The sequence below is a fragment of the Heptranchias perlo genome, chromosome 18 (genome assembly GCF_035084215.1).
Source record: "Heptranchias perlo isolate sHepPer1 chromosome 18, sHepPer1.hap1, whole genome shotgun sequence".
Lineage (NCBI taxonomy): Eukaryota > Metazoa > Chordata > Chondrichthyes > Hexanchiformes > Hexanchidae > Heptranchias > Heptranchias perlo.
This window is the reverse complement of record NC_090342.1, coordinates 50,687,723-50,710,637: the sequence shown is the minus strand read 5'-3', so window position 1 is coordinate 50,710,637 and position 22,915 is coordinate 50,687,723. Positions and strand designations below refer to the sequence as shown.

The following is a 22,915-nucleotide window of genomic DNA, read 5'->3' as shown; positions in this document are numbered from 1 at the left end:
TCAAGAAGGCTGGAATACAAAGAGGTGGAAATTATGCTACAATTATATAAAGCTCTGGTTAGACCGCATCTGGAGTACTGCGTTCAGTTCTGGGCACCGCACCTCAGGAAGGATATATTGACCTTGGAGAGAGTGCAGTACAGATTCACCAGAATGATACCGGGGCTTAGAGGGTTAAGTTATGAGGGCAGGTTGCATAGACTAGGCTTGTATTCCTTTGAGTATAAAAGATTAAGGGGTGATCTGATCGAGGTGTTTAAGATGATTAAAGGATTTGATAGTGTAGATAGAGAGAAACTATATCCTCTAGTGGGGAGAGTCCAGAACAAGGGGGCATAACCTTAAAATTAGAGCTAGGCCATTCAGGGGTGATGTCAGGAAGCACTTCTTCACACAAAGGGTAGTGGAAATCTCGAACTCTCTCCCCCAAAATGCTGTTCAGGCTGAGGATTATTAAAAGTTTCAAAACAGAGAGTGATAGATTTTTGTTAGGTAAGGGTATTAAGGATTACGGAACCAAGGCGGGTAAATGGAGTTAAGATACAGATCAGCCATGATCTAATTGAATGATGGAGCAGGGTCGAGGGGATGAATGGTCAACTCCTGTTCCTATGTACCTTGGCTAAATGTTCCTCAGACAAACGCAGACATCCCTTTTTTAAAAATTCCCTCGGGAGTCCCATGGATGGGTGAGTCTTGGCTGTTGTCAGCGAGTGGATTGGAGAAGGGCCCAATCCTGGACGCAGCTGTTGCGTTGGAAGCCAGGTGAGGTGGCAGCCAGATCGCACGACCACGCTGCCTCAAATCCATCCGAACCGGCCCGGCGGACGTAACGCATTTGGTGAACCTGAGCAGAGACTCTGGCAGCAGCGGGGGGATAGTCTGCCAATAAGAGTTGCTACACACCCAGCTATTGCCCCCAGCACCCTACTCCGTGGATCAGAGCCGTGGATCTGCTGCCACCGACATGTCAAGCGACTTGACTATGAGACAACCCGTATCACCGCACTGACTGAGATTGGCTAACACAGTAGAGGGCAGGAGGAGTGATTAAGTAAATTGGGCATGTTCTCACCAGAAAAGAGAAGGTTGACAGGTGGTATGATTGCTGTTTTTAGGATTCTAAAGGGACTGGATAATGTAGACCATGACAAGCTATTTCACCTTGTCCAGAACAGTAGAGTCAGAGGGTACGGCCTGGGCTTGAAGGGAGGTAAATCCAAAACTGGCACTTGTGATCTGTATCCTGACCAATATTTATCCCTAAACCAACATCACTAAAACAGATGATCTGGTCATTTATCACATTGCTGTTTGTGGGATCTTGCTGTGCACAAATTTGCTGCAGTGTTTCTTGCATTACAACAGTGACTACACTTCAAAAGTATTTCATTGGCTGTAAAGCACTTTGGGACGTCCTTGAGGTCAAGAAAGGCGCTATATAAATGCAAGTCCTTTCCTTTTTTTTATGGCTGAGCAGCAAATCACATGCATTTACCCATGAGGCCACTTGAGGGGGGGCTCTTTTGAGGTTAACTCAAGTTCATCGGTTTACTTTCTCTTTCTTCTTCTAGCATGTTCTGTTACCAATTGAGCAACTGCTGGTTTTAATAAGGAGCAGGATAATTTGAATTTATTGGCATGTCCTCTATTTCAGACCAAACGGATGTTGGTGGAAAAGATGGGGCATGAGGCAGTGGAGCTGGGACACGGAGAGGCCAACATTACTGGCTTGGAGGAGAACACGTTGATCGCCAGCCTGTGTGACCTACTGGAGAGAATCTGGAGTCACGGGCTGCAGGTCAAACAGGTGAGTCATCGAGAGGAGCTCAGACATTCTCCAGGTTATACTGCGCTTGGTGAGCAGTTTGACTTTTTCTTTATTATTCGTTCATGGGATGTGGGCGTCGCTGGCAAGGCCAGCATTTATTGCCCATCCCTAATTGCTCTTGAGAAGGTGGTGGTGAGCTGCCTTCGTGAACAACTGAGTGGCTTACAAGGCCATTTCAGAGGGCGATTAAGAATCAACCACATTGCTGTGGGTCTGGAGTCACACATAGGCCAGACCGGGTAAGGACGGCAGGTTTCCTTCCCTAAAGGACATTAGTGAACCAGATGGGTTTTTACAACAATCTGGTAGTTTCATGGCCACCATTACTGATACTAGTTTTTATTTATTTATTTAATTAATTGAATTTAAATTCTCCAGCTGCCATGGCGGGATTTGAACTCATAACTCCGGAATATTAGTCCAGGCCTCTGGATTACTAGTCCAGTAATATAACCACTATGCGACCTAGCGCAGTCAGTAGGTCGTGCTCTCATCACTTGCTTTCCCTTTTTGTAACGCAGGGAAAATCGGCGCTCTGGTCCCACCTACTTCACTATCAGGAGAGTGAGGAGAAGCGGGAAGCGACGGTGGAGACTCCAGGTGAGCAGATCTCTGTTTGCACGAAGGGACTATCACTTAGATAGTCTACATTATCTATTCCCTTTGGAATCCTAACTATTAGGTTAATAAGGCCATAAATAAAGCAAACAAAGCATTAGGGTTCATTTCTAGAAGGGTAGAATTGAAAAGCAGGGAAGTTATGTTAAACTTGTATGGAACCTTGGTTAGACCACACATGGGATACTGTGAACAGTTCTGGCCTCCATATTAAAAAGGATATGGAGACACTGGAGAAGGTCAATATTGAGCTGAAATAGCGAGGTAATCCTGCCACTTTATAAATCATTGGTGCGACAGCACTTAGAATACTGTGTACAGTTCTGCTTGCTGCTGTACAAAAAGGATATTGCAGTTATTGAAAGGATACAGAAGAGAGCAACTAGAATGACTGAGGGGCTGGAGAGATTGGATTATGAGGAGTGATTAAGTAAATTGGGCATGTCCTCACTGGAAAAGAGGTTGAGAGGTGGTATGATTGCTGTTTTTAGGATTCTGAAGGGACTGGATAACGTAGACCACGACAAGTTATTTCACCTTGTCCAGAACAGTAGAGTCAGAGGGTACGGCTTGAAGGGAGGCAAATTCAAAACAAATCTGCGGAAACAATATTTCAGTGAGTGAGTGGTCAATCTATGGAACAGGCTCCCTACAGAGACAGTGGAAGCAATTAGCATCAATTCATTCAAATGCAAGTTAGATAGATTTCTTTCAGCAAATAATATTTTGGGATACAGTACATGAGTAATTGGAGACATGACGTGTGGTAAGTGTAACATGCTTGAGAGGAACAGGTGACTTTGGACCAGTGGTTCCCAAAGCTCTCCACCGCTGAGGGTTTTCCTCATCTCAAGACTGGGTCTGTCGTAGATAGAGATTGATTGCTATGAATAGTCAATCCTGCTTCGCCAACGAACTGCCTGCTACTCTCCGCAGTGCGATGGAAATCAGGCCCGGGGCCTCACCATTTCAGGCGCAGGGATGGTTCCGCCTGAATTTCTAGGCCCACACTCATAGCAACATCTGAAATGGGGTTGCCAACTCTGGTTGGACGTATTCCTGGAGGTTTCATCACATCACCTCCCGCCTCCAACTTTCCCCATAGTATCATAGTATGTTACAGCACAGAAGGAGGCCATTCGGCCCATCGTGCCTGTGCCAGCTCTTTGAAAGAGCTATCCCAATTAGCCCCACTCCCCTGCTCTTTCCCCTTAGCTCGATAAATTTTTTCCCTTTGTGTATTTATCCAATTCCCTTTTGAAAGTTATTATTGAACCTGTTTCCACCACCCATCTCTAATATTTTTTTATAACTAATAAACAAAAGTGTTCAAAGAAAATGATAAACAAATGCACACAATCTTTTTAAATGCCCCTATTATTTTTCTGCTGGAGTGCTCGCAGGACAATTCTGGAGGGTTGGCAATCCTAAGCTGAAACCGCCTCTATCCAAACCTGCCTCATAATCACCCAGTTGGCTTTCTGGTAATCTCTTTAGAACAATGACCAAGAAGATATTAAGTATTGATGCATTAAAACGGGATTTAACATACCGGCACCGTATGATTTGTTATAAATCTCTGCAAGCCCAGTCTCTCACCACCCCCTCTCAGTTAACTTTTGTTTTTTCCCAAATGTTCCCACAGTTGCAGCTTGGCCGGAAAGGCGAAGGTCGGAGACGGGACTGAACTTGCCGACTCTCAGGGTCTCCCTCATCCATGATATGAGGTACAGTGCGACAGCGGAGGTTGAACACTGAGACAGCGAGAAAACAAAATATATCAGCAGCTCAACACACATACAAAATTACTTTAAATGCTTAGCTGATCTTACGAGGTGCAAAGTGATCTTGTAAAACGTAATGGGCCAGAATTTACTGTAGCTGGCAAACAAACAGTTCCCACTGTTAGTTAGACTTACCCTTGCCTGTTTGATCTCCATGATACTTTGCACGGTATGTTACTGTAAGTGGGATATTGAAACAGCGCAGCACCCCCTACAGGGCATCTGGGACCTGTGTGAACAGGGCAAGCAACTGGGTATCTCCTTAACCAGCCAGATGGAAGAATTGTTAATGAGCAGCGCAGAATCTGAACCAGGAAGTGTAAGTTCGATTAGTGAATTCAATGTCAAATCAGGTACAGAAGGTGAAATAAAGAGAGGGAAAGAAAGATTGGATAGAGAGACAGAAAGAAAAAGTTTTTAAAAAATGTAATTTAAATTTTAAAACAAATCTCCAACAACAATTAAAAGCTGAAGGAATGAGAGTCCACACTTGCAAAAGTTAATTTTCAGTGCCACAGAGGTTGTTTGACAGTCATTAAGACTTATCAAGCCATTAAAAAGGGTGCTTAGACTGAAATGGACAAGCCCTAACTTTCTGTGGTGAGTTTAGTTCATAACTACCGTGCAAATACAGTAACTTCACACCGTTCAATGAGGAGTCAGACAGCGAGATGTCGCTTTCGGGAAGTTAATAGCGGAGCTGCGCATCTCGAACAGCAACTTCTGGATTTCCGTGTTTAACCGCGCATCTGCCCCTCGCCTGAAGTTGCTGTGAGATTTGCGCATAAATAACGGTGAGTGCCGTTAGCCTCATCGTAAATTCTTCACAAGTGGCAGTAAATTCTGCCCCAATATTTCATGTGGGTGCTAGAACTCGGATCCAACTGACAGATTTGATGTCCCATTCGATGTCTTTGTACAGCTGAAAGGAATTACATAAAATTTACAGCACAGAAACAGGCCATTCGGCCCAACTAGTCCCATCTTACTTCCTCAAACCCTATCAGCATATCCTTCTATTCCTTTCTCCCATTGTACTTATCCAGCTTCCCCTTAAATCCTTCTGTGCTATTCACCTCAGCTACTCCATGCAGTAGTGACTTCCACATTCTCACCACTCTCTGGGTAAAGACGTTTCTCCTGAATTCCTTATTGGATTTATTGGTGACTATCTTATATTGATTGCCCTTAGTTTTGGACTCCCCCACAAGTGGAAACATCTTCTCTACATCTATCCAATGGATTCCCTTCATAATGTTATCAGGTCACCTCTCATCCTTCTCTTTTCTCGAAAAAAGAGCCCCAACCTGTTCAGTTTTTCCTGATCATTGTACCCTCTCAGCTCTGGTATCTTCCTTGTAAATCTTTTTTGCCCTTTCTTCAGTGCCTCTATATCCTTTTCCTGTTCTTGTTCTGTATGAGGCAGCAGTTTAGGAGAAGCTGAAGTATTCAGGATATACCCCTGAGGTGTGATGGGCCTGTCACTTTTATTGCCCTTTAGTTGCCTTTGCTGTCAACTGTGAACTAACTGCATTGCCCTCGCCCTTCATACTGCAGGATTACCTCAAGACCGCTGTCAAGAGGCAGGCCTGCAATATAAAGGGCCCAGTGCTCTTGTTAGTTGAGGCACTCAACTCAAACAGGGAATGCTCATTAAGCCCCGAATACTTTTGCTAATAATCAATGCAACAAGCAGCTTCTGGTGGCAGCTGGATCACACTCAGAACAACTCGCACCGACGTTATAAATAATTCACCTTCACCATCTGTTAAGGTTCAATGTTTTTTTTCTTCACCCACCCCTCCCCCAATTGCTGAGCAAGATTATTCAATGGGCGGCAGAGACGGGGGTGGGTGGGCGCCAGGTTTGATCCTCAGTCTAGCCGCTCTTAGACGGGATCAGGGAGGGGGGAAAAAATCGGCTAGGTTTCCCACTCTTAATGACTGTCGGAGACCCCTTCCTCATACCGCCCCCCCCCACTACTTCCGCTAGCCTAGGGCAATTCGCTTGCAGTCACTATGTGAGAGTGGGATCGGGCTTGGCTGCGATGACCCTTGAAGTTGAATAGCCTGTCGCCACTCACTGCACTGCCAGGTTGGGGGCCTCTCGGATGAGCTGCCAGAGATTGGCGGGCATCCCCGGGAGATTAGCCAAGCAAGGAGTTGACACCCACAGGCGAGGGGAGGGGAATAAAAGCCCCCAAGGAAAAGCTGCCCGCGTTGCCTGGTGTAATCGAACATTCCCAGTCACTGCAGCATGTCGAGAGCAGATACGTGGAAAACTGCCTGACCGAGTGAGGTTTGTTACCTCCTCACCCCGGTCTCTGCCCCTCAATCTGTCATTTTGATAATGGGGCAAATTCCTCTTTGAGCAAGGGCTGGGAGCAGGTTTACTAACTATATGGATCTCCTCTTCATCAACAGTTTGGAATAAATTACTCTCCCGCTCGACCAGGTCGTTAATGTCAGCTTGTAGATAACACAGCAATACGTTTCAGCTCGTTTACATTTTCCGACAATGCAGATTTCTTCCCCGGCTGCCTAATAATTAATCGGATGACCTCCGATAATTGCTTTCTTTAGTCTTTTCCACCCCTTCCCCTCTCCCAAAGACGCTGGCTCCCTTGATGGGATACGGTTACTCGGCTGCCGGTCGCAGCCCGGTACCTCGGCCAAGTGACCATTCCCAGTGCGATGGTGAGTGGCGGCAGTACATTCAACCACGGGGTGCATCACGGCTGAGCCTGGTCCTGTCCTCACCTGACAGCCACGCAACTTCTAGCAGGTGTCACGATATAGTGATCAGGAATCAGATCCCTGGTTGATTCCTTGCTCTCGCCAACCCATCGTGACCACTGGCTACATGAGGTAGGAGAAAAAGGGAGATGAGGGGGGAAAATGTTCTCTTTTTAAAAAAAAAAAAATTGATCATTTGACCTTTTAGGCACGTCCAACATATGAGTGAGATCAAGACGGATGTAGGCCGAGCCCGGGCATGGATCAGGCTGTCCCTCGAAAAGAAGGTGCTTTCTCAACAGCTCAAGCAGCTCATGTTCAACCATGGTCTTATCAAGTAAGTTGAAATGATTGATCCTTTGCTTATGTCTGTTCAATGGTTGAAGAGTTCACACTTGTTGATGGGCAAACTATAGGAATCATGCAATTTTACAGCACAGAAGGAAAAGGATGCACTTGCATTTCTTTAGTGCCTTTCATGACCTCAGGACGTCCCACTTTACAGCCCATGAAGTACTTTTGAAGTGTAGTCACTGTTGTAATGGAGGAAACGCAGTAGCCAATGTATGCACAGCAAGGTCCCACAAACAGCAAAGTGATAATGACCAGATAATCTGTTTTAATGATGTTGCTGGAGGGCCTCAGATTAACATCTCATCTGAAAGATGGTACCTCAGACAGAGCAGCACTCCCTCAGTACTGCACTGTAGTGTCGGCCTGGATTATGTGCTCAAGTCTCTGGAGTGTGGCTTGAACCTACGACCTTCTGTCTCAGAGGTGCGATGTGTAGTGCTCGGTGGCTTTTTCAGACAGGTGTTTTATATTTTTGGTTTGTGCTCCTTGGTGGGTCTTCCTGTATCAGGTGACTTTTTTGTGGTGAGAGCTTCAAGGCAGCTTCCTCCTAGGGCCCTGTCTGTAGTCTGTTGCTAGGAAATGGGTGAGGGTGGCCTGGGCTGACTTGTACTAATCGATCAACTAAGTAGATTAATCTAAATTATGTAGCTTTGGACACCAAATATAAATCATCTTGTTGGTTTTATTAATATCGACAAAAATTAAAGGCAAGTTATACATCTATACACTTACTAGTAGGATGTCCATCGGGGTCTGCGAACTACTAACCAATCCAGACGAGTTCTCAGCAGGGAATACCAAAGAATAATTGAAAATTAGCTTATTTATACACCTAGGTGGACAATGTCAGATGACTTGCTCTAAACCTATAAATTCTGAGATTATTGTCATGTGATCTTTGAGTCATACACGACTACACCATTAGAATCGTAGAAAGGTTACAGCACGGAAGGAGACCATTCGGCCCATTGAATCCGCGCCAGCTCTATGCAAGAGAAATCCAGTTAGTCGCACTGCCACGCCCTTTCCCTGTAGCCCTGGAAATTTTTTCCTTTCAAGTACTTATCCAGTTCCCTTTCGAAGGCCATGATTGAATCTGTCTCCACCAGATTCAGATTCTAACCACTCATGGTGTAAAAAAGTTTTTCCTCATGTCACCTTTGGTTCTTTTGCCGATCACCTTAAATCTATGTCCTCTGGTCCTTGACCCTTCCGCCAATGGGAACAGTTTCTCTCTATCTACTCTGTCTAGACCCCTCATGATTTTGAATACCTCGATAAAATCTCCTCTCAACCTTCTCTGTTCCAAGGAGAACAACCACAGCTTCTCCAGTCTATCCACGTAACTAAAGTCCCTCAAGCCTGGAATCATTCTAGTAAATCTCTTCTGCACCCTCTCTAAGGCCTTCATATCTTTCCTGAAGTGCAGTGCCCAGAACTGGACACAATACTCCAGTTGTGGCCGAACCTATGTTTTATAAAGGTTCATCATAACTTCCATATTTTTGTACTCTATGCCTCTATTTATAAAGCCCAGGATCCCATATGCATTTTTAACCGTTTTCTCAACCTGCCCTGCTACCTTCAACGATTTGTGCACATATACCCCCAGATCTCTCTCTTCTTGTACCCCTTTTAGAGTTGTGCCCTCTAGTTTATATTGCCTCTCCTCGTTCTTCCTACCGAAATGTATCACTTCATCATTTTTCTGCTTTAAATTTCATCTGCCACGTGTCCGCCCATGCCACCAGCTTGTCTATATCCTCTTGAAGTCTATCACTATCCTCCTCACCGTTCGCTACACTTCAAAGTTTTGTGCCATCTGCAAATTTTGAAATTGTGCCCTGTACACCCAAGTCCAAGTCATTAATATATATCAAGAAAAGCAGTGGTCCCAGCACTGACCCCTGGGCAACTCCACTGTATACTTCCCTTCATCCGAAAAACAGCCGTTCACCACTACTTCTGTATCCATGTTGCTACTGCCCCCTTTATTCCATGGGCTGCAATCTTGATGATAAGCCTACCATGTGGCACTTTAGCAAACACCTTTTGAAAGCCCATTTGCACCACATCAACTGCATTGCCCTCATCTACCCTCTCTTCATCAAAAAACTCTATCAGATTGGATAAACATGATTTCCCTTTAACAAATCCGTGCTGGCTTTCCCTAATCAATCCACCCTCGTCCAAGTGACTGTTAATTCTGTCCCGGATTATCGTTTCTAAAAGTTTCCCCACCACTGAGGTTAAATTGACTGGCCTATAGTTGTTGGGTTTATCCTCACGCCCTTTTTTGAACAAGGGTTTAACATTTGCAATTCTCCAGTCCTCTGGCACCACCCCTGTAACTACGGACGTTTGGGAGATTATGATGGCAAAATCACATTACATACACTCCAATCTCACTGGAATGTAAGTCTAACTTATGTAGAAGAGAGCAAAATTTTGGATGGTTATAGACATCACACCTTAATAGAATGATAACAGCTGAAACCGAGACATTTTGGCTCCAAACTAGGTATGATTCATACACAAAGCCTTTGATGCTTCTTATATTGCATTCACCTGCTTACTGAGCATTCCTCTGCGAACGACCTAATCTAAACCATGTGTTCGCCTCTATCACACACAACACATTCTTACAATACAAAGATATTAAAACTGACTTCTGTATTGTTAAGTTATTTTCCCTAGTATATTATACACTGTCCTACATCACATTACATCATATATTTGAGGAAAAACAAAACAAGTTACTGGATTCAGGAGATGAGGGAATAAGGAGAGGAAATGGGAGTGTGAAGATATGTGCTGGTCACCATTTCTACCTGTCTATCTCATGGTCAAATGTAAGGAATCTTACAACACCAGGTTATAGTCCAACAGTTGGATTCCTTACATTTGTCCACCCCAGTCCATCACCGGCATCTCCACATCATATCTCATGGTCAGGCAGGGCACGGGCACTTCGTGCTGTTCGTTTTTAAAATCCTTATGTTCAAATCCCTCCATGGCTTCGCCCCTCCCTATCTCTGTAACCTCCTCCAGCCGTACAACCCTCCGAGATCTCTGCGTTCCTCCAATTCTGGTCTCTTGAGCGTCCCCGATTTCCTTCGCCATTGGCGGCCGTGCCTTCAGCTGACTAGGCCCTAAGCTCTGAAATTCCCTTCCTAAACCTCTCTGCCTCTCCACCTCTCTCTCCTCCTTGAAATCGCTCCTTAAAACCTTTTTAACCAAGCTTTAGGTCACCTGTCCTAATATCTCTTCATATGGCTCGGTGTCAAATTTTGTCTGATTACACTCCTGTGAAGCGCCTTTTTACTATGTTAAAGGCGCTTTATAAATGCAAGTTGTTGTTCATCTGGTGTTGACTGAATTTCTTTTCTGTCGACAGGAAGCTGTACAAGCGTTATGCCTTCCTGCGCTGTGAGGAGGAGAAGGAGCAATTCCTTTACCACCTGTTGTCACTTAACGCCGTGGACTACTTCTGCTTTACGAGTGTATTCACGACAATCAGTAAGTTGGGACAGCGTCACGTCACAAGACAAGATAACTGTACTGGAATAATTGGCTAAAAATCCAGGGGGGGAGATGAGAATTTTTTTTAATGCTGTGAGCTGTTAGCGATCTGGAATGTACTCCCTGAAAGCAGATTCAATAGTAACTTTCAAAAGGGGAATGGGATAAATACTTAAAAAAGAAAAATGTGCAGGGCTATGGGGAGAGAGCGGAGGAGTGGGATAATTGGATAGCTCTTTCAAAGAGCCGGCACAGACACGATGGGCCGAATGGCCTCCTTCTGTGCTGTAAGATTCCATGAAATCAAACCTCATCACATTACCTCCCACTCTAACTCATTCTTGCTCAGGCCCCAAAACTGTGACACTCCTCACCTCTCTCAGTTTTTTTTTCTCCGTCAAACTTCAAGCTTTTAAGACCCAAACTTGGCATCACCTCATCACTACTTGCCTTCTCTTCATCCTTGGTGTTTCCCTGCTATCGGGCCCGGGCTTTTAACTGAGGTCATGGTGGGTGCTAAGTACATTCGCTGTACATCAAAATATGATGGTTGTTGCATTTTATTTTTCAATTTTCTCCCCTCCTCTCCTGGAATTTCCAACTCCCTCTCATCCTTTCCCAAGGCCTCAGATCTGTGGAATTCCTAACCTCCCTGAATCTTCCCTTCCTTTCCCAATCTACATGCTCAAACACAAGCTTGCCATGACCTAATCACGACTTACCACTTCATCTCTTCCCTATTCAAGCTTTCTCATGTCCTATATGATGGGCCCTAGCCTTCACATCTGGGGTTTTCAATATGTTTTAAATCAGTTCAGAATGGACGTACAATGGCCAGCGATGAGTGTTGGTTGGTAGAGGCAGTGACCTCACAGGGTGCTGCTGCTGTCCGATTGGATTCTACAGTCATGACGTTAAGTCATAGCTTGCCCGATAGCTTGTTATGGAAAGCTCTTGTGTTCAGTTCCCCAGTCTCTGCTGAGATATCCATTGACACCTGGGGCAGCACTTGGGGTGTGACGATAGCTCTCTGAGCTGGAAAGCGGGGGGAAATTAAATCTTCTCCTGATGGCTGTCCAGCAAAACTGGTGTAGAATTTGTCAGAGGGCAGGATCAGGCCAGCCCGCTATGCATGGAGAACAGCCACTCTGTTGAGGTACGGGAAGGCTGCTAGGGAATGGGGAACTGTACCCCAGCTTGAGTCACCACCTTCAGGAAATGAGGAAGAAAGGTTGGGGAAGGTGGGGAAGTCCCACTTTGAATACTTCTAAGTGCCAGCCTTGGCTCAGTTGGTAGCACACTCGCCTCTGAGTCTGAAGGTCGTGTGTTCAAGTCGCACTCCAGGGACTTGAGTGGGACTTGAACACGGGGCTGACGCTTCAGTGTAGTACTGAGGGAGTGCTGCATCGTCAAAGGTACCATCTTTTGGATGAGACATTAAACTGAGACCCTGTCTACCCTCTCAAATGGACCTAAAAGATCCATGGCACTATTTCGGAGACGAGCAGGGGAGCTCATAGTAGTATCATAGTATGTTACAGCACAGAAGGAGGTCATTCAGTCCATCGTGCCTGTGCCAGCTCTTTGAAAGAGCTATCCAATTAGTCCCACTCCCCTGATCTTTTCCCATTGCCTTGTAAATTTTTTCCCTTCAAGTATTTATCCAATTCCCTTTTGAAAGTTATTATTGAATCTGCTTCCACCACCATTTCAGGCAGTGAATACCAGATCATAACAACTCACTGCGTAAAAAAATGTTTCCTCATGTCACCTCTGTTCTTTTGCCGATCACCTTAAATCTGTGTCCTCTGGTTACCGGCCCTTCCGCCACTGGAAACAGTTTCTCCTTATTTACCCTATCAAAACCGTTCAAGATTTTGAACACCTCTATCAAATCTCCCCTTAACCTTCTCTATTCTAAGGAGAACAAACCCAGCTTCTCCAGTCTCTCCATGAAACTGAAGTCCCTCATCCCTGGTACCATTCTAGTAAATCTCTTGTGCATCCTCTCTAAGGCCTTGACATCCTTCCTGAAGTGTGGTGCCCAGAATTGAACAATTACTCCAGCTGAGGCCTAATTAGTGTTTCACAAAGGTTTAGTATAACTTCCTTGCTTTTGTACTCTATGCCTCTGTTAATAAAGCCCAGGATCCCATATGCTTTTTTAACAGTCTTCTCAGTTTGTTCTGACACCTTGAAAAATTTGTATATATACACCCCCAAGTCTCTCTGTTCCTGCACCCCCTTTAAAATTGTAGTTTTAGTTTCTCGTTCTCCCTGCTAAAATGTATCACTTCACACTTCTCTCTGTTAAATTTCATCTGGCATGTGTCTGCCCATTTCACCAGTCTGTCTATATCCTCCTGAAGTCTGTTACTATCCTCCACATTGTTATCTAAATTTCCGAGTTTCGTGTCATCTGCATACTTTGAAATTATACCCTGTATACCCAAGTCCAGGTCATTAATATATATCAAAAAGAGCAGTGGTCCCAATACCAACCCCTGGGGAACACCACTGTATACTTCCCTCCAGTCTGAAAAACAACCGTTCACCATTACTCTCTGCTTTCTGTCCCTTCGCCAATTTTGTATTCACGCTGCCACTATCACTTATCTCCCCGGTGTCCTGGCCAATATTTATCCTTCAACCAACATCACTAAAACCTCATCTGGCCATTATCACATTGTTGTGTGTGGGACCTTGCTGTGCGCAAATTGGCTGCCACGTTTCTTACCTTATAACAGTGACTACACTTCAAAAGTACTTAATTGACTGTAAATCGCTTTGGGAAGTCCTGAGATTGTGAAAGGCGCTGTATAAATGCAAGTCCTTTCCAATCTTTTCCTTACCCAATGGGGAGATAAAAAGGAACCAGGATCTTACCTCTAATAAAGGCAGACAGAGTAATTTCCCATTTAAAACCAAGGAGTAATAGGAACAGGAGTAGGCCATTTAGCCCCTCGAGCCTATTCTGCCATTGAATGAGATCTGTGACCGAACTCCATATTCCCACCGTGGCCCCATTTCTCTTAGTACCTTTGGTTAACAAAAATCTATCAATCTCAGATTTAAAATTAATAATTGAGCTAGCATCAACTGCCGTTTGTGGAAGAGAGTTCCAAACTTCTATCATCCTTTAGAAGTGTTTCCTAACTTCACTCCTGAAAGTCCTGGCTCTAATTTTTAGGCTATGTCCCCTAGTCCTCGACTCCCCAATCAGCGGAAATAGTTTCTCTCTCTCTACCCTATCAGTTCCCCTTAGTATCTTGAAAACTTCGATCAAATCATCCCTTAATTTCGCCTCGTAATTTAACACTTGGAGTCCAGGTATCATTCTAGTAAATCTACACTGCACTCCCTCCAAGGCCAGTATATCCTCCCTAAGATGCGGTGCCTAGAACTGAACACAGTACTCCATCTGTGGTCTAATCAGGGCTTTGTACGGCTGTAGCATAACAGCTACCCCCTTGTATTTCAGTCCTCTAGATATAAAGGCCAGCATTCCATTAGCCTTTTTGATTATTTTCTGTACCTGTCCATGACACTTTAATGATCTATGTACATGAACCCCTAAGTCTCTTTGGATCTCCACTGTTCTGAGCTTTTCATCATTTAGAAAGCACTCTGATCTATCCTTTTTAGGTTCAAAGCAGATGACCTCACACTTGCCTACATTGAAATCCATCTGCCACAGTTTTGCCCATTCACTTAATCTATTAATATCTCTGTATGTTATGCTTCCATCAACACTGCTTACAATGCTGCCTATCTTTGTGTCAGCGGCAAACTTGAACAGGTGGCTCTCTATCCCGTCATCTAAGTTGTTAATAAATACAGTGAATAGTTGAGGCCCTAACACAGATCCCTGTGTGACACTACTAGTTACATCCTGCCAATTTGAGTACCTGCACATTATCCCTACTCTCTGTCTCCTGCCGCTCAGCCAATTTCCTAACCAGGTCAATAATTTGCCCTCTATTCCATGAGCTTCAACTTTAGCTAACAGTCTCTTATGAGGGACTTTGTCAAATGCCTTCTAGAAGTCCATATAAAGAACATCCATAGACATTTCCCTGTCCACTACTTTAGTCATCTCTTCAAAAAATTCAATCAGGTTCATTAAGCATGTCCTAACCTTTACAAATTCATGCTGGCTCTCTCAGCTGAAAATGTTCAAGATGTTCAGTCACTCTATCCTTAATCATAGACTCTAATAATTTCCTGACAACAGATGTTAGGCTAACTGATCTATATTTCCCTGGTTTCCATCACTCACCTTTGTTAAATAGTGGAGTGACATGTGCAAATTTTCCAATCTAAAGGAACGGTTCCTGAATCGAGAGAACTTTGGAAGATTATAGTTAGGGTTTCTGCAATGTTCTCACCTACTTCCTTTAAAACCCTGGGATGGAAACCATCTGGTCCTGGGGATTTGTCAGTCTTTAGTGCCATTATTTTCTTCATTACTGTTAATTTGCTTAAGTTAATTATGGTGCGTCCCGTCCCTGATTCAAAATTAGTTTCCTCAGGGTGTTCAGCATATTATCCTCTTCCTCTATTGTAAATGCTGATGCAAAGAAATTATTTAACATGTCCGCCATTTCCTTATTTTCATTTACAGTATCACCATTATCAGTTTTGAAGGGGCCCACATTGCTCTTGACCATCCTCTTTTTCCTAATATAATTGTAAATTTTTTTTGTGTTGATTTTGATATCCCTTGCAAGTTTCTTTTCATACTCCCTTTTTGTAGCTCTTACTATCTGTTTTGTCACACTTTGCTGTTCTTTGTATCTCTCCCAGTTGCCAGGATCTGTGCTATTTTTTGCATTTCATAGAATGGTTACAGCACAGAAGGAGGCCATTCGGCCCATCGAACCCGTGCCTACTCTCTGCAGGAGCAATCCAGTTAGACCCACTCCCTCGCCTTTTCCCAGCAGCCCTGCAGATTTTTTCCCTTCAAGTATTTATCCAATTCCCTCTTGAAAGCCACGATTGAATCTGCCTCCACCACCCTTTCAGGCAGCGCATTCCAGATCATAACCAATCGCTGCGTAAAAAAGTTTTTCCTCATGTCGCCTTTGGTTCTTTTGCCAATCACCTTAAATTTGTGTCCTCTGGCTCTCAATCTTTCTGCCAATGGGAAGAGTTTCTCTCTATCTACTCTACCTAGACCCCTTATGATTTTGAACACCTCTATCAAATCTCCTCTCAACCTTCTCAGTTCTAAGGAGAACAACCCCAGCTTCTCCAGTCTATCCGCGTAACTGAAGCCCCTCATCCCTGGAACCATTCTCGTAAATCTTTTCTGCACCCTTTCTAAGGCCTTCATACCCTTCCTATAGTGCAGTGCTCAGAATTGGACACAATATTCCAGTTGTAGCTGAACCAGTGTTTAATAAAGGTTCATCATAACCTCCTTGCTTTTGTACTCTACGCCTCTATTTATAAAGCCCAGGATCCTGTATGCTTTTTTAACTGCTTTCTCAATCTGCCCTGCCACCTTCAACGACCTGTGCACATATACCCCCAGGTTTCCCTGTTCCTGCACCACCTTTTAGAATTGCACCCTTTAGTTTATATTGCCTCTCCTCGTTCTTCCTACCAGAATATATCACTTCGTACTTCTCTGTGTTAAATTTCGTCTGCCATGTGTCTGCCCATTCCACTAGCCTGTCTATGTCCTCTTAAAGTCTATCACTATCCTCCTCACCGTTTGCTACACTTCAAAGTTTTGTGTCATCTGCAAATTTTGAAATTGTGCCTTGTACACCCAAGTCCAAGTCATTAATAGATATCAAAAAAAGCAGTGGTCCCAGCACCGACCCCTGAGGGACACAACTGTATACCTTCCTCCAGTCCAAAAATCATTCATTCAGCATGACACTCTGTTTCCTGCCACTTAGCCAATTTCGTATCCATGCTGCTATTGCCCCTTTTATTCCATGGGCTTCAACTTTGCTGACAAGCCTATTATGTGGCACTTTATCAAATGCCTTTTGGAAGTCCATTTACACATTTACCACATTGCCCACATTTTTGTATCTTTTTTGTTTAGTTTTATTTTGTCCCTTACCTCTTCTGTCATCCGTGGCTGTTTTTTTTTAGCAAGTAGAGCTCTTGCCCCTTAGGTTTATAAACTGGTTCTGTATCATGTTAAATTCTTTTTTTGAACACCTCCCACTGATCATCAGTCATTTTACCCATTAACAGATTTGCCCAGTTTACTGTGGACAGTCTCTGTCTCATCCCGATGAAGTCGGCCTTACCTAAATTTAGAATTTTAGTAGCTGATACGGGTTTCTCTCAAACACAACGTTGAACTCAATCATATTACGATCGCTATTAGATAAATGTTCACGCACCCGTTAGGCTGTTAACTAAATCAGACTCATTACTCATTATTAAATCTAAAATGGCCTGCCCCCTTGTTGGTTCTTGGACATATTGTTGCAGAGAGCTGTCCTCAACACACTCAAGAAATTCGCTACCTTTCTGACATGAGCTCGTCTGCTTATCCCAATCAATATGAAAGTTGAAATCCCCCATTAAAACCACTCTGCCTTTGCTACATGCTTGTCTAATCTCTGCATTTATACATTCTGCCACTTCACAGCTGCTACCAGGGGGCCTGTACACAACTCCCACTGCAGTCTTAAATCCTTTTCTATTTCTTAATTCTACCCATAAAGTCTCCACTGCCTGCTTACCTCTCATTATATCCTCTCTTATCATTGAAGTAATTTCATCCTTAATCACTAAGGCTACTCCTCCCCCTCTACCAGTTTTCCTATCCTTCCTGTAGATCTTATAACCTGCTATATTCAGTTCCCGGTCCTGACCATCTTGCAGCCATGTCTCAGTAATGGTTACCATGTCGGACCCTCCAAGTTGAATTTGGGCCTGCAATTCGTTCAATTTGTTCCTTACACTCTGTGTATTTATATAAAGAACGCTTATTTGGGCCACACACCCGAACCTGGCTTTCTGCTATAATGTTTTTTCACACATTTCTTATTTCTCTTTCCTGATTTAATTACTTTACATCTTTTAGTTTTCCCTTCACCTGTAGTGCCTAAAGCATAATTTCTGACTATCACTTTACTCTCTTCCTTTTTGTTTGTTTTAGAATTATTATTTATACTACCTTTTCCACCTGAGCCCTCCCCCTCAATTACTAGTTTAAAGTCCTTGTGACCACCCTATTTATCCTTTCCACTAGGACCCTGAACCCAGCCTGCTTCAGGTGGAGCCCGTCCCAGCGGTACAGCTCCTTCCTGTCCCAGTGCTGGTACCAGTGTCCCATGAAATGGAACCCCTCTTTCCCACACCACTCCTTCAACCACCTGTTCATCTCCCTAATCTGCTTATCCCTATGCCAATTTGCACGTGGCCTGGGTAATAATCCAGAGATTATAACCCTTGAGGTCCTGTTTAATTTAGCTCCCAGCTGATACTCTCTGAACAGGACCTCTTGCCTACTCTTTCCTACATTCGTCCCAACATGGACCACAACGACTGGATCCTCCCCCTCCCTCTCCAGTATCCTTTCAAGCCGGTTCAAGATGTCCCTCACCCTGGCACAGGTGGGCAACATACCATGTGGGACTCTCGATCTTGCTTACAAAGGATGTTATCTGTCCCCCTAATTATTGATTTCCCTACAACTACCACATCATGCTTCTCCTCTTCCTCCTCCCCACTTTGGACAGCCTGCTCCAAGGTGCCATGCTCACCGTTCTGGCTGTCCTTCCGACAGTCTTTATCCTTATCCTCACAGGTAGCGAGTACATTGAATCTGTTGGATAGGATCAGTTTCTGCAGATCCTCGTTCTCGATCTCACCTGGGTTCCTCTTACTCTGTACGCTATCGGTCACACCAACACCGTTCTGATCCTGTACCTCTTTACAAGGTGTGACCGAGGTCTGGAGCAAACTGTCCAGATACTCCTCCCCCTCCCTCATGTGTCGGAGTGTCTCCAACTCGCACTCCAGCTCAATGACTCAGAGACGGAGGCAGATATCTGTTTCTCCCTGAATGATCCAGTGGACAGCTGGGAGCGCTGTAATTAAATAATCGTTACAATTTGTCGATTACTGTGTAAGAATGAGAAGGGCCCGTTTCCTGAACAATGGGATTCTCTTATTTAATCAGTGGTCCATTTCAGACATAAATTTGCATCTCATTGTTTTGCAGCAGCTACTAAATTAATGTCGATTACAAAAGTGACAAAGTATGAATAAATATTTATCAGCTCTGTGAACTCCTCCTTTGTAACTGGGAGCCTTGACAGCGTCACTTTGAGCAGAGGGCCCTTTCAGTTAGCGATACGGACTGACAGCTGAGTCCTGCGATTTAAGCAGCACTTACCCATATACATAATGTAACATTCAGAAATTAGACCCTGTGATTCTAATCTTGTCTCTCAACACGGTTTCAAAATCATAATGGGACTCCTTTAGGTGCTTTTAAAGTGCCACCCTGAGGGAGAACCCATGACTATCGTGGGTGCTCTTCTGGCTGTTACCAGGGTGCTGCCAAACCTTATTAGGTTCATTGGAAGGTGAATATTCAGACAATCCCCGCCATTTGTACCCCCGGGGTTGGAACTCCTTCAATCACTCCACAACAACTACTTGCATTTATATAGCGCCTTTAACATAGTAAAACGTCCCAAGGCGCTTCACAGGAGCGATTATCAAACAAAATTTGATGCCAAGCCGCGTAAGAAGATATTAGGACAGGTGACTAAAAGCTTGTTCAAAGAGGTAGGTTTTAAGGAGCATCTTAAAGGAGGAGAGAGAGGTGGAAAGGTTTAGGGAGGGAATTCCAGAGCTTAGGGGCTAGGCCGCTGAAGGCACGGCCGCCAATGGTGGAGCAATTAAAATCGGGGATGCGCAAAAGGCCGTAATTGGAGGAGCACAGAGACCTCAGAGGGTTGTGGATCTAGAGGAGGTTACAGAGATATGGAGGGGGTGAGGCCGTGGAAGGATTTGAATGCACAGATGAGAATTTTAAATTAGACTATTTGTTTAGGAGGCTCGCAGCAAGCTCTTGTAGCCCAGGGACAGTCGTGGCCCCCGGGGAGGGTGGGGGGTATTGGGGTTCAGTTATTACCCCCTCCCTCCTTTTATACTGTAGGGTGCTATTGGCAGTGGGAGTACTGCATGCCCTGCTGCCATTGGTAGGTGATTAATATACAAGAAAAAAGAAAGAAGGACTAGTATTTATATAGTGCTTCTCACAACCTCAGGACATCAAAAGCACTTTACAGCCAATGAAGAACTTTTTCAAGTGCAGTCACTGTTGTAATGTAGGAATCGCAGCAGCCAATTTGCACACAGAAAGGTCCTACAAATAGTAATGAGATAAATGACCAGATCATCTTTTTTTATAGGTGTTGGTTGAGGGATAAATATTGCCCAGGACAATGGGGAGAACTCCCCTGTTCTTCTTCGAAATAGTGCCATGGGATCTTTTACATCCACCTGAGAGGGCAGATGGGGCCTTAGTTTAACGTCTATTCCGAAAGGTGGCACCTCCGACAGTGCAGCACTCCCTCAGTACTGGCATTGGAGTGTCGGCCTAGATTATGTGCTCAACCCACAACCTTCCAACTCTGAGGCAACAGTGCTACCAACTGAGCCTTACATATGAGAATAGCTTCACGTACGAAGCCAGCGAGAGATGGGCGAGTTTGTTCTGTGGGGGAGGGGTTTATTTTTGTTCTAACCGTGATTTGTGCCACTTCTCCTGTTGTTTTCCGCAGTGATCCCGTACAGAGCTGTCGTTATCCCCATTAAAAAGCTGAGTAACTCCATCACCACCTCCAATCCTTGGATCGGTGTCTCGGGTGAGCTAGGGGACACTGGGGTGATGCAGATCCCCAAGAACGTCTTGGAGATGACTTTCGAGGTTGGTACACCGCACATGGCTCTCCCTTACTTTAATTCCTTTTTTTTTTGTGATCAATCCTCAAAGACCGCACTCACTCTTTCGCCTCGCTGCGTTTAACTGAAAGGACTAACTCTGCGATCGGGCGCTCCCCAGCGAGGATTGGCGATTGTAGTGAGCACAAGCCATGTCATCGTGTGCCCACTGCTTGTGATTTCCCATCCATTGGAATTAGTGGGTGGGGCTTGAACCCAGGGCCCACAGGCCTGGGCCTCCTGAGAGCATCCAATAGTAGAATCAGCCTTCAAGACCCACCATATCCAATTCTAACTCTTTCATTCCAGGACCCCTAAAACGGGGGAGTTCTTCACCTCACTGAGTCTTCCTCACCTAGTACAGTCCGGTCTTTAAAACCCAAGCTTGGTGTCACCTGATCAGTTCGCAATTTACCTCATCTTCTTGTTTAATACTTGAAGCAGAGGAAGATACAGGACTATAGGGAGTGGGTAAGACGATGAGATTGGTTTTGGATTGCTTGACCAAAGAGCCAGCACGGACATGATAGGCCGAATGGCCTCCTTCTATGCTGTAAACGTCTCTGGTTGTGTGGAATTCTTTTGACCTTGGTCCCTTGCAGTAGGCCTTAGTCCTTCACCTAAATTCCTGTGGGTACTGAATATATTTTGTTGTACAAATGTAGAGTTTTTTTCTCAATTTTCTCAAATCACCTCTCTTGTTATGGAGCTGACCTTTGCTGGGATTTGGTTTCTCAAGTGCTGGTTGCCCTTCAGTACCTCGTCTGTTCTCCATGTGTGGTTATTGCAAGTGGGGCTTTCAACCCTGGAGAGCATTACAGTTGAAGTTGGTCCTGTCCTCACCTGAATCCACACATGCATTTTCCAACAGGAATCAATGGGCAATAATCAGGAGTGGGGATCGTGGAATTATAGAATCATAGAAGGTTACAGCACGGAAGGAGGCAATTCGGCCCATCGAGTCCGTGCCGGCTCTATGCATGAACAATCCACTAGTCCCACTGCCCCGTCCTATCCCCATAGCCCTGCACATTTTTTCGTTTCAAGTAGTTATCCAGTTCCCTTTCGAAGGCCATGATTGAATCTGCCTCCACCACCCCCTCGGGCAATGCATTCCAGATCCTAACCACTCGCTGTGTAAAAAAGTTTTTCCTCAAATCGCCTTTGGTTCTTTTGCCAATCACCTTAAATCTATGCCCTCTGGTTCTTGACCCTTCCGCCAATGGGAACAGTTTCTCTCTATCCACTCTGCCTAGACCCTTAATGATTTTGAATACCTCTATCAAATCTCGCAACCTTCTCTGTTCCAAGGAGAATAATCCCAGCTTCTCCAGGCTATCCACGTAATTTAAGTCCCTCATCCCTGGAATCATTCTAGTAAATCTCCTCCGCAACCTCTCTAAGGCCTTCACATCCTTTCTAAAGTGCAGTGTCCAGAACTGGACACAATACTCCAGTTGTGGCCGAACCAGTGTTTTATAAAGGTTCATCTTGACTTGCTTGCTTTTGTACTCTTTGCCTCTAGAAAGCCCAGGACCCCGTATGCTTTTTATCCGCTTTCTCAACCTGCCCTGCCACCTTCAACGATTTATGCACATATACCCCCAGATCCCTCTGTTCCTCCACCCCTTTTAGAATTGTGCCCTCTAGTTTATATTGCCTCTCATCATTTTTCCTACCGAAATGCATCACCTCGCATTTTTCCATGTTAAATTTCATTTGCCACGTGTCCGCCCATTTCACCAGCCTGTCTATATCCTCTCGAAGTCTATCACTATCCTCCTCACTGTTCACTACCCTTCCAAGTTTCGTGTCATCCGCAAATTTTGAAATTGTGCCCTGTACACCCAAGTCCAAGTCATTAATATATTTCAAGAGAAGCAGTGGTCCCAACATCGACCCCTGGGGAACACCACTGTACACCTCCGTCCAGTCCGAAAAACAAACGTTCATCACTACTCTCTGTTTACTGTTATTTAGCCAATTCTGTATCCATGTTGCTACTGTCCCCTTTATTCCATCGGTCGCAATCTTAATAGCAAGCTTACCATGTGGCACTTTATCAAACGCCTTTTGAAAGTCCATATACACCACATCAACTGCATTGCCCTCATCAACCCTTTTTGTTACCTCATCAA

At 44.6% G+C, this 22,915-nt stretch overlaps 1 protein-coding gene across 4 annotated transcripts in view; it reads left to right on the top strand.

The window, feature by feature from the left end:
- LOC137334860 (DENN domain-containing protein 5B-like) overlaps positions 1–22,915 on the top strand; it is a 246,399-nt gene that overhangs the window by 203,525 nt on the left and 19,959 nt on the right. For all 4 annotated transcript variants that reach the window (XM_067999894.1, XM_067999892.1, XM_067999893.1 and 1 more), the window contains 6 exons: positions 1,658–1,810; positions 2,353–2,431; positions 4,095–4,176; positions 7,177–7,305; positions 10,720–10,841; positions 20,618–20,763. In XM_067999894.1, the coding sequence (XP_067855995.1) occupies positions 1,658–1,810; positions 2,353–2,431; positions 4,095–4,176; positions 7,177–7,305; positions 10,720–10,841; positions 20,618–20,763 (711 nt within the window). The remainder of the gene's footprint in view (positions 1–1,657; positions 1,811–2,352; positions 2,432–4,094; positions 4,177–7,176; positions 7,306–10,719; positions 10,842–20,617; positions 20,764–22,915) is intronic.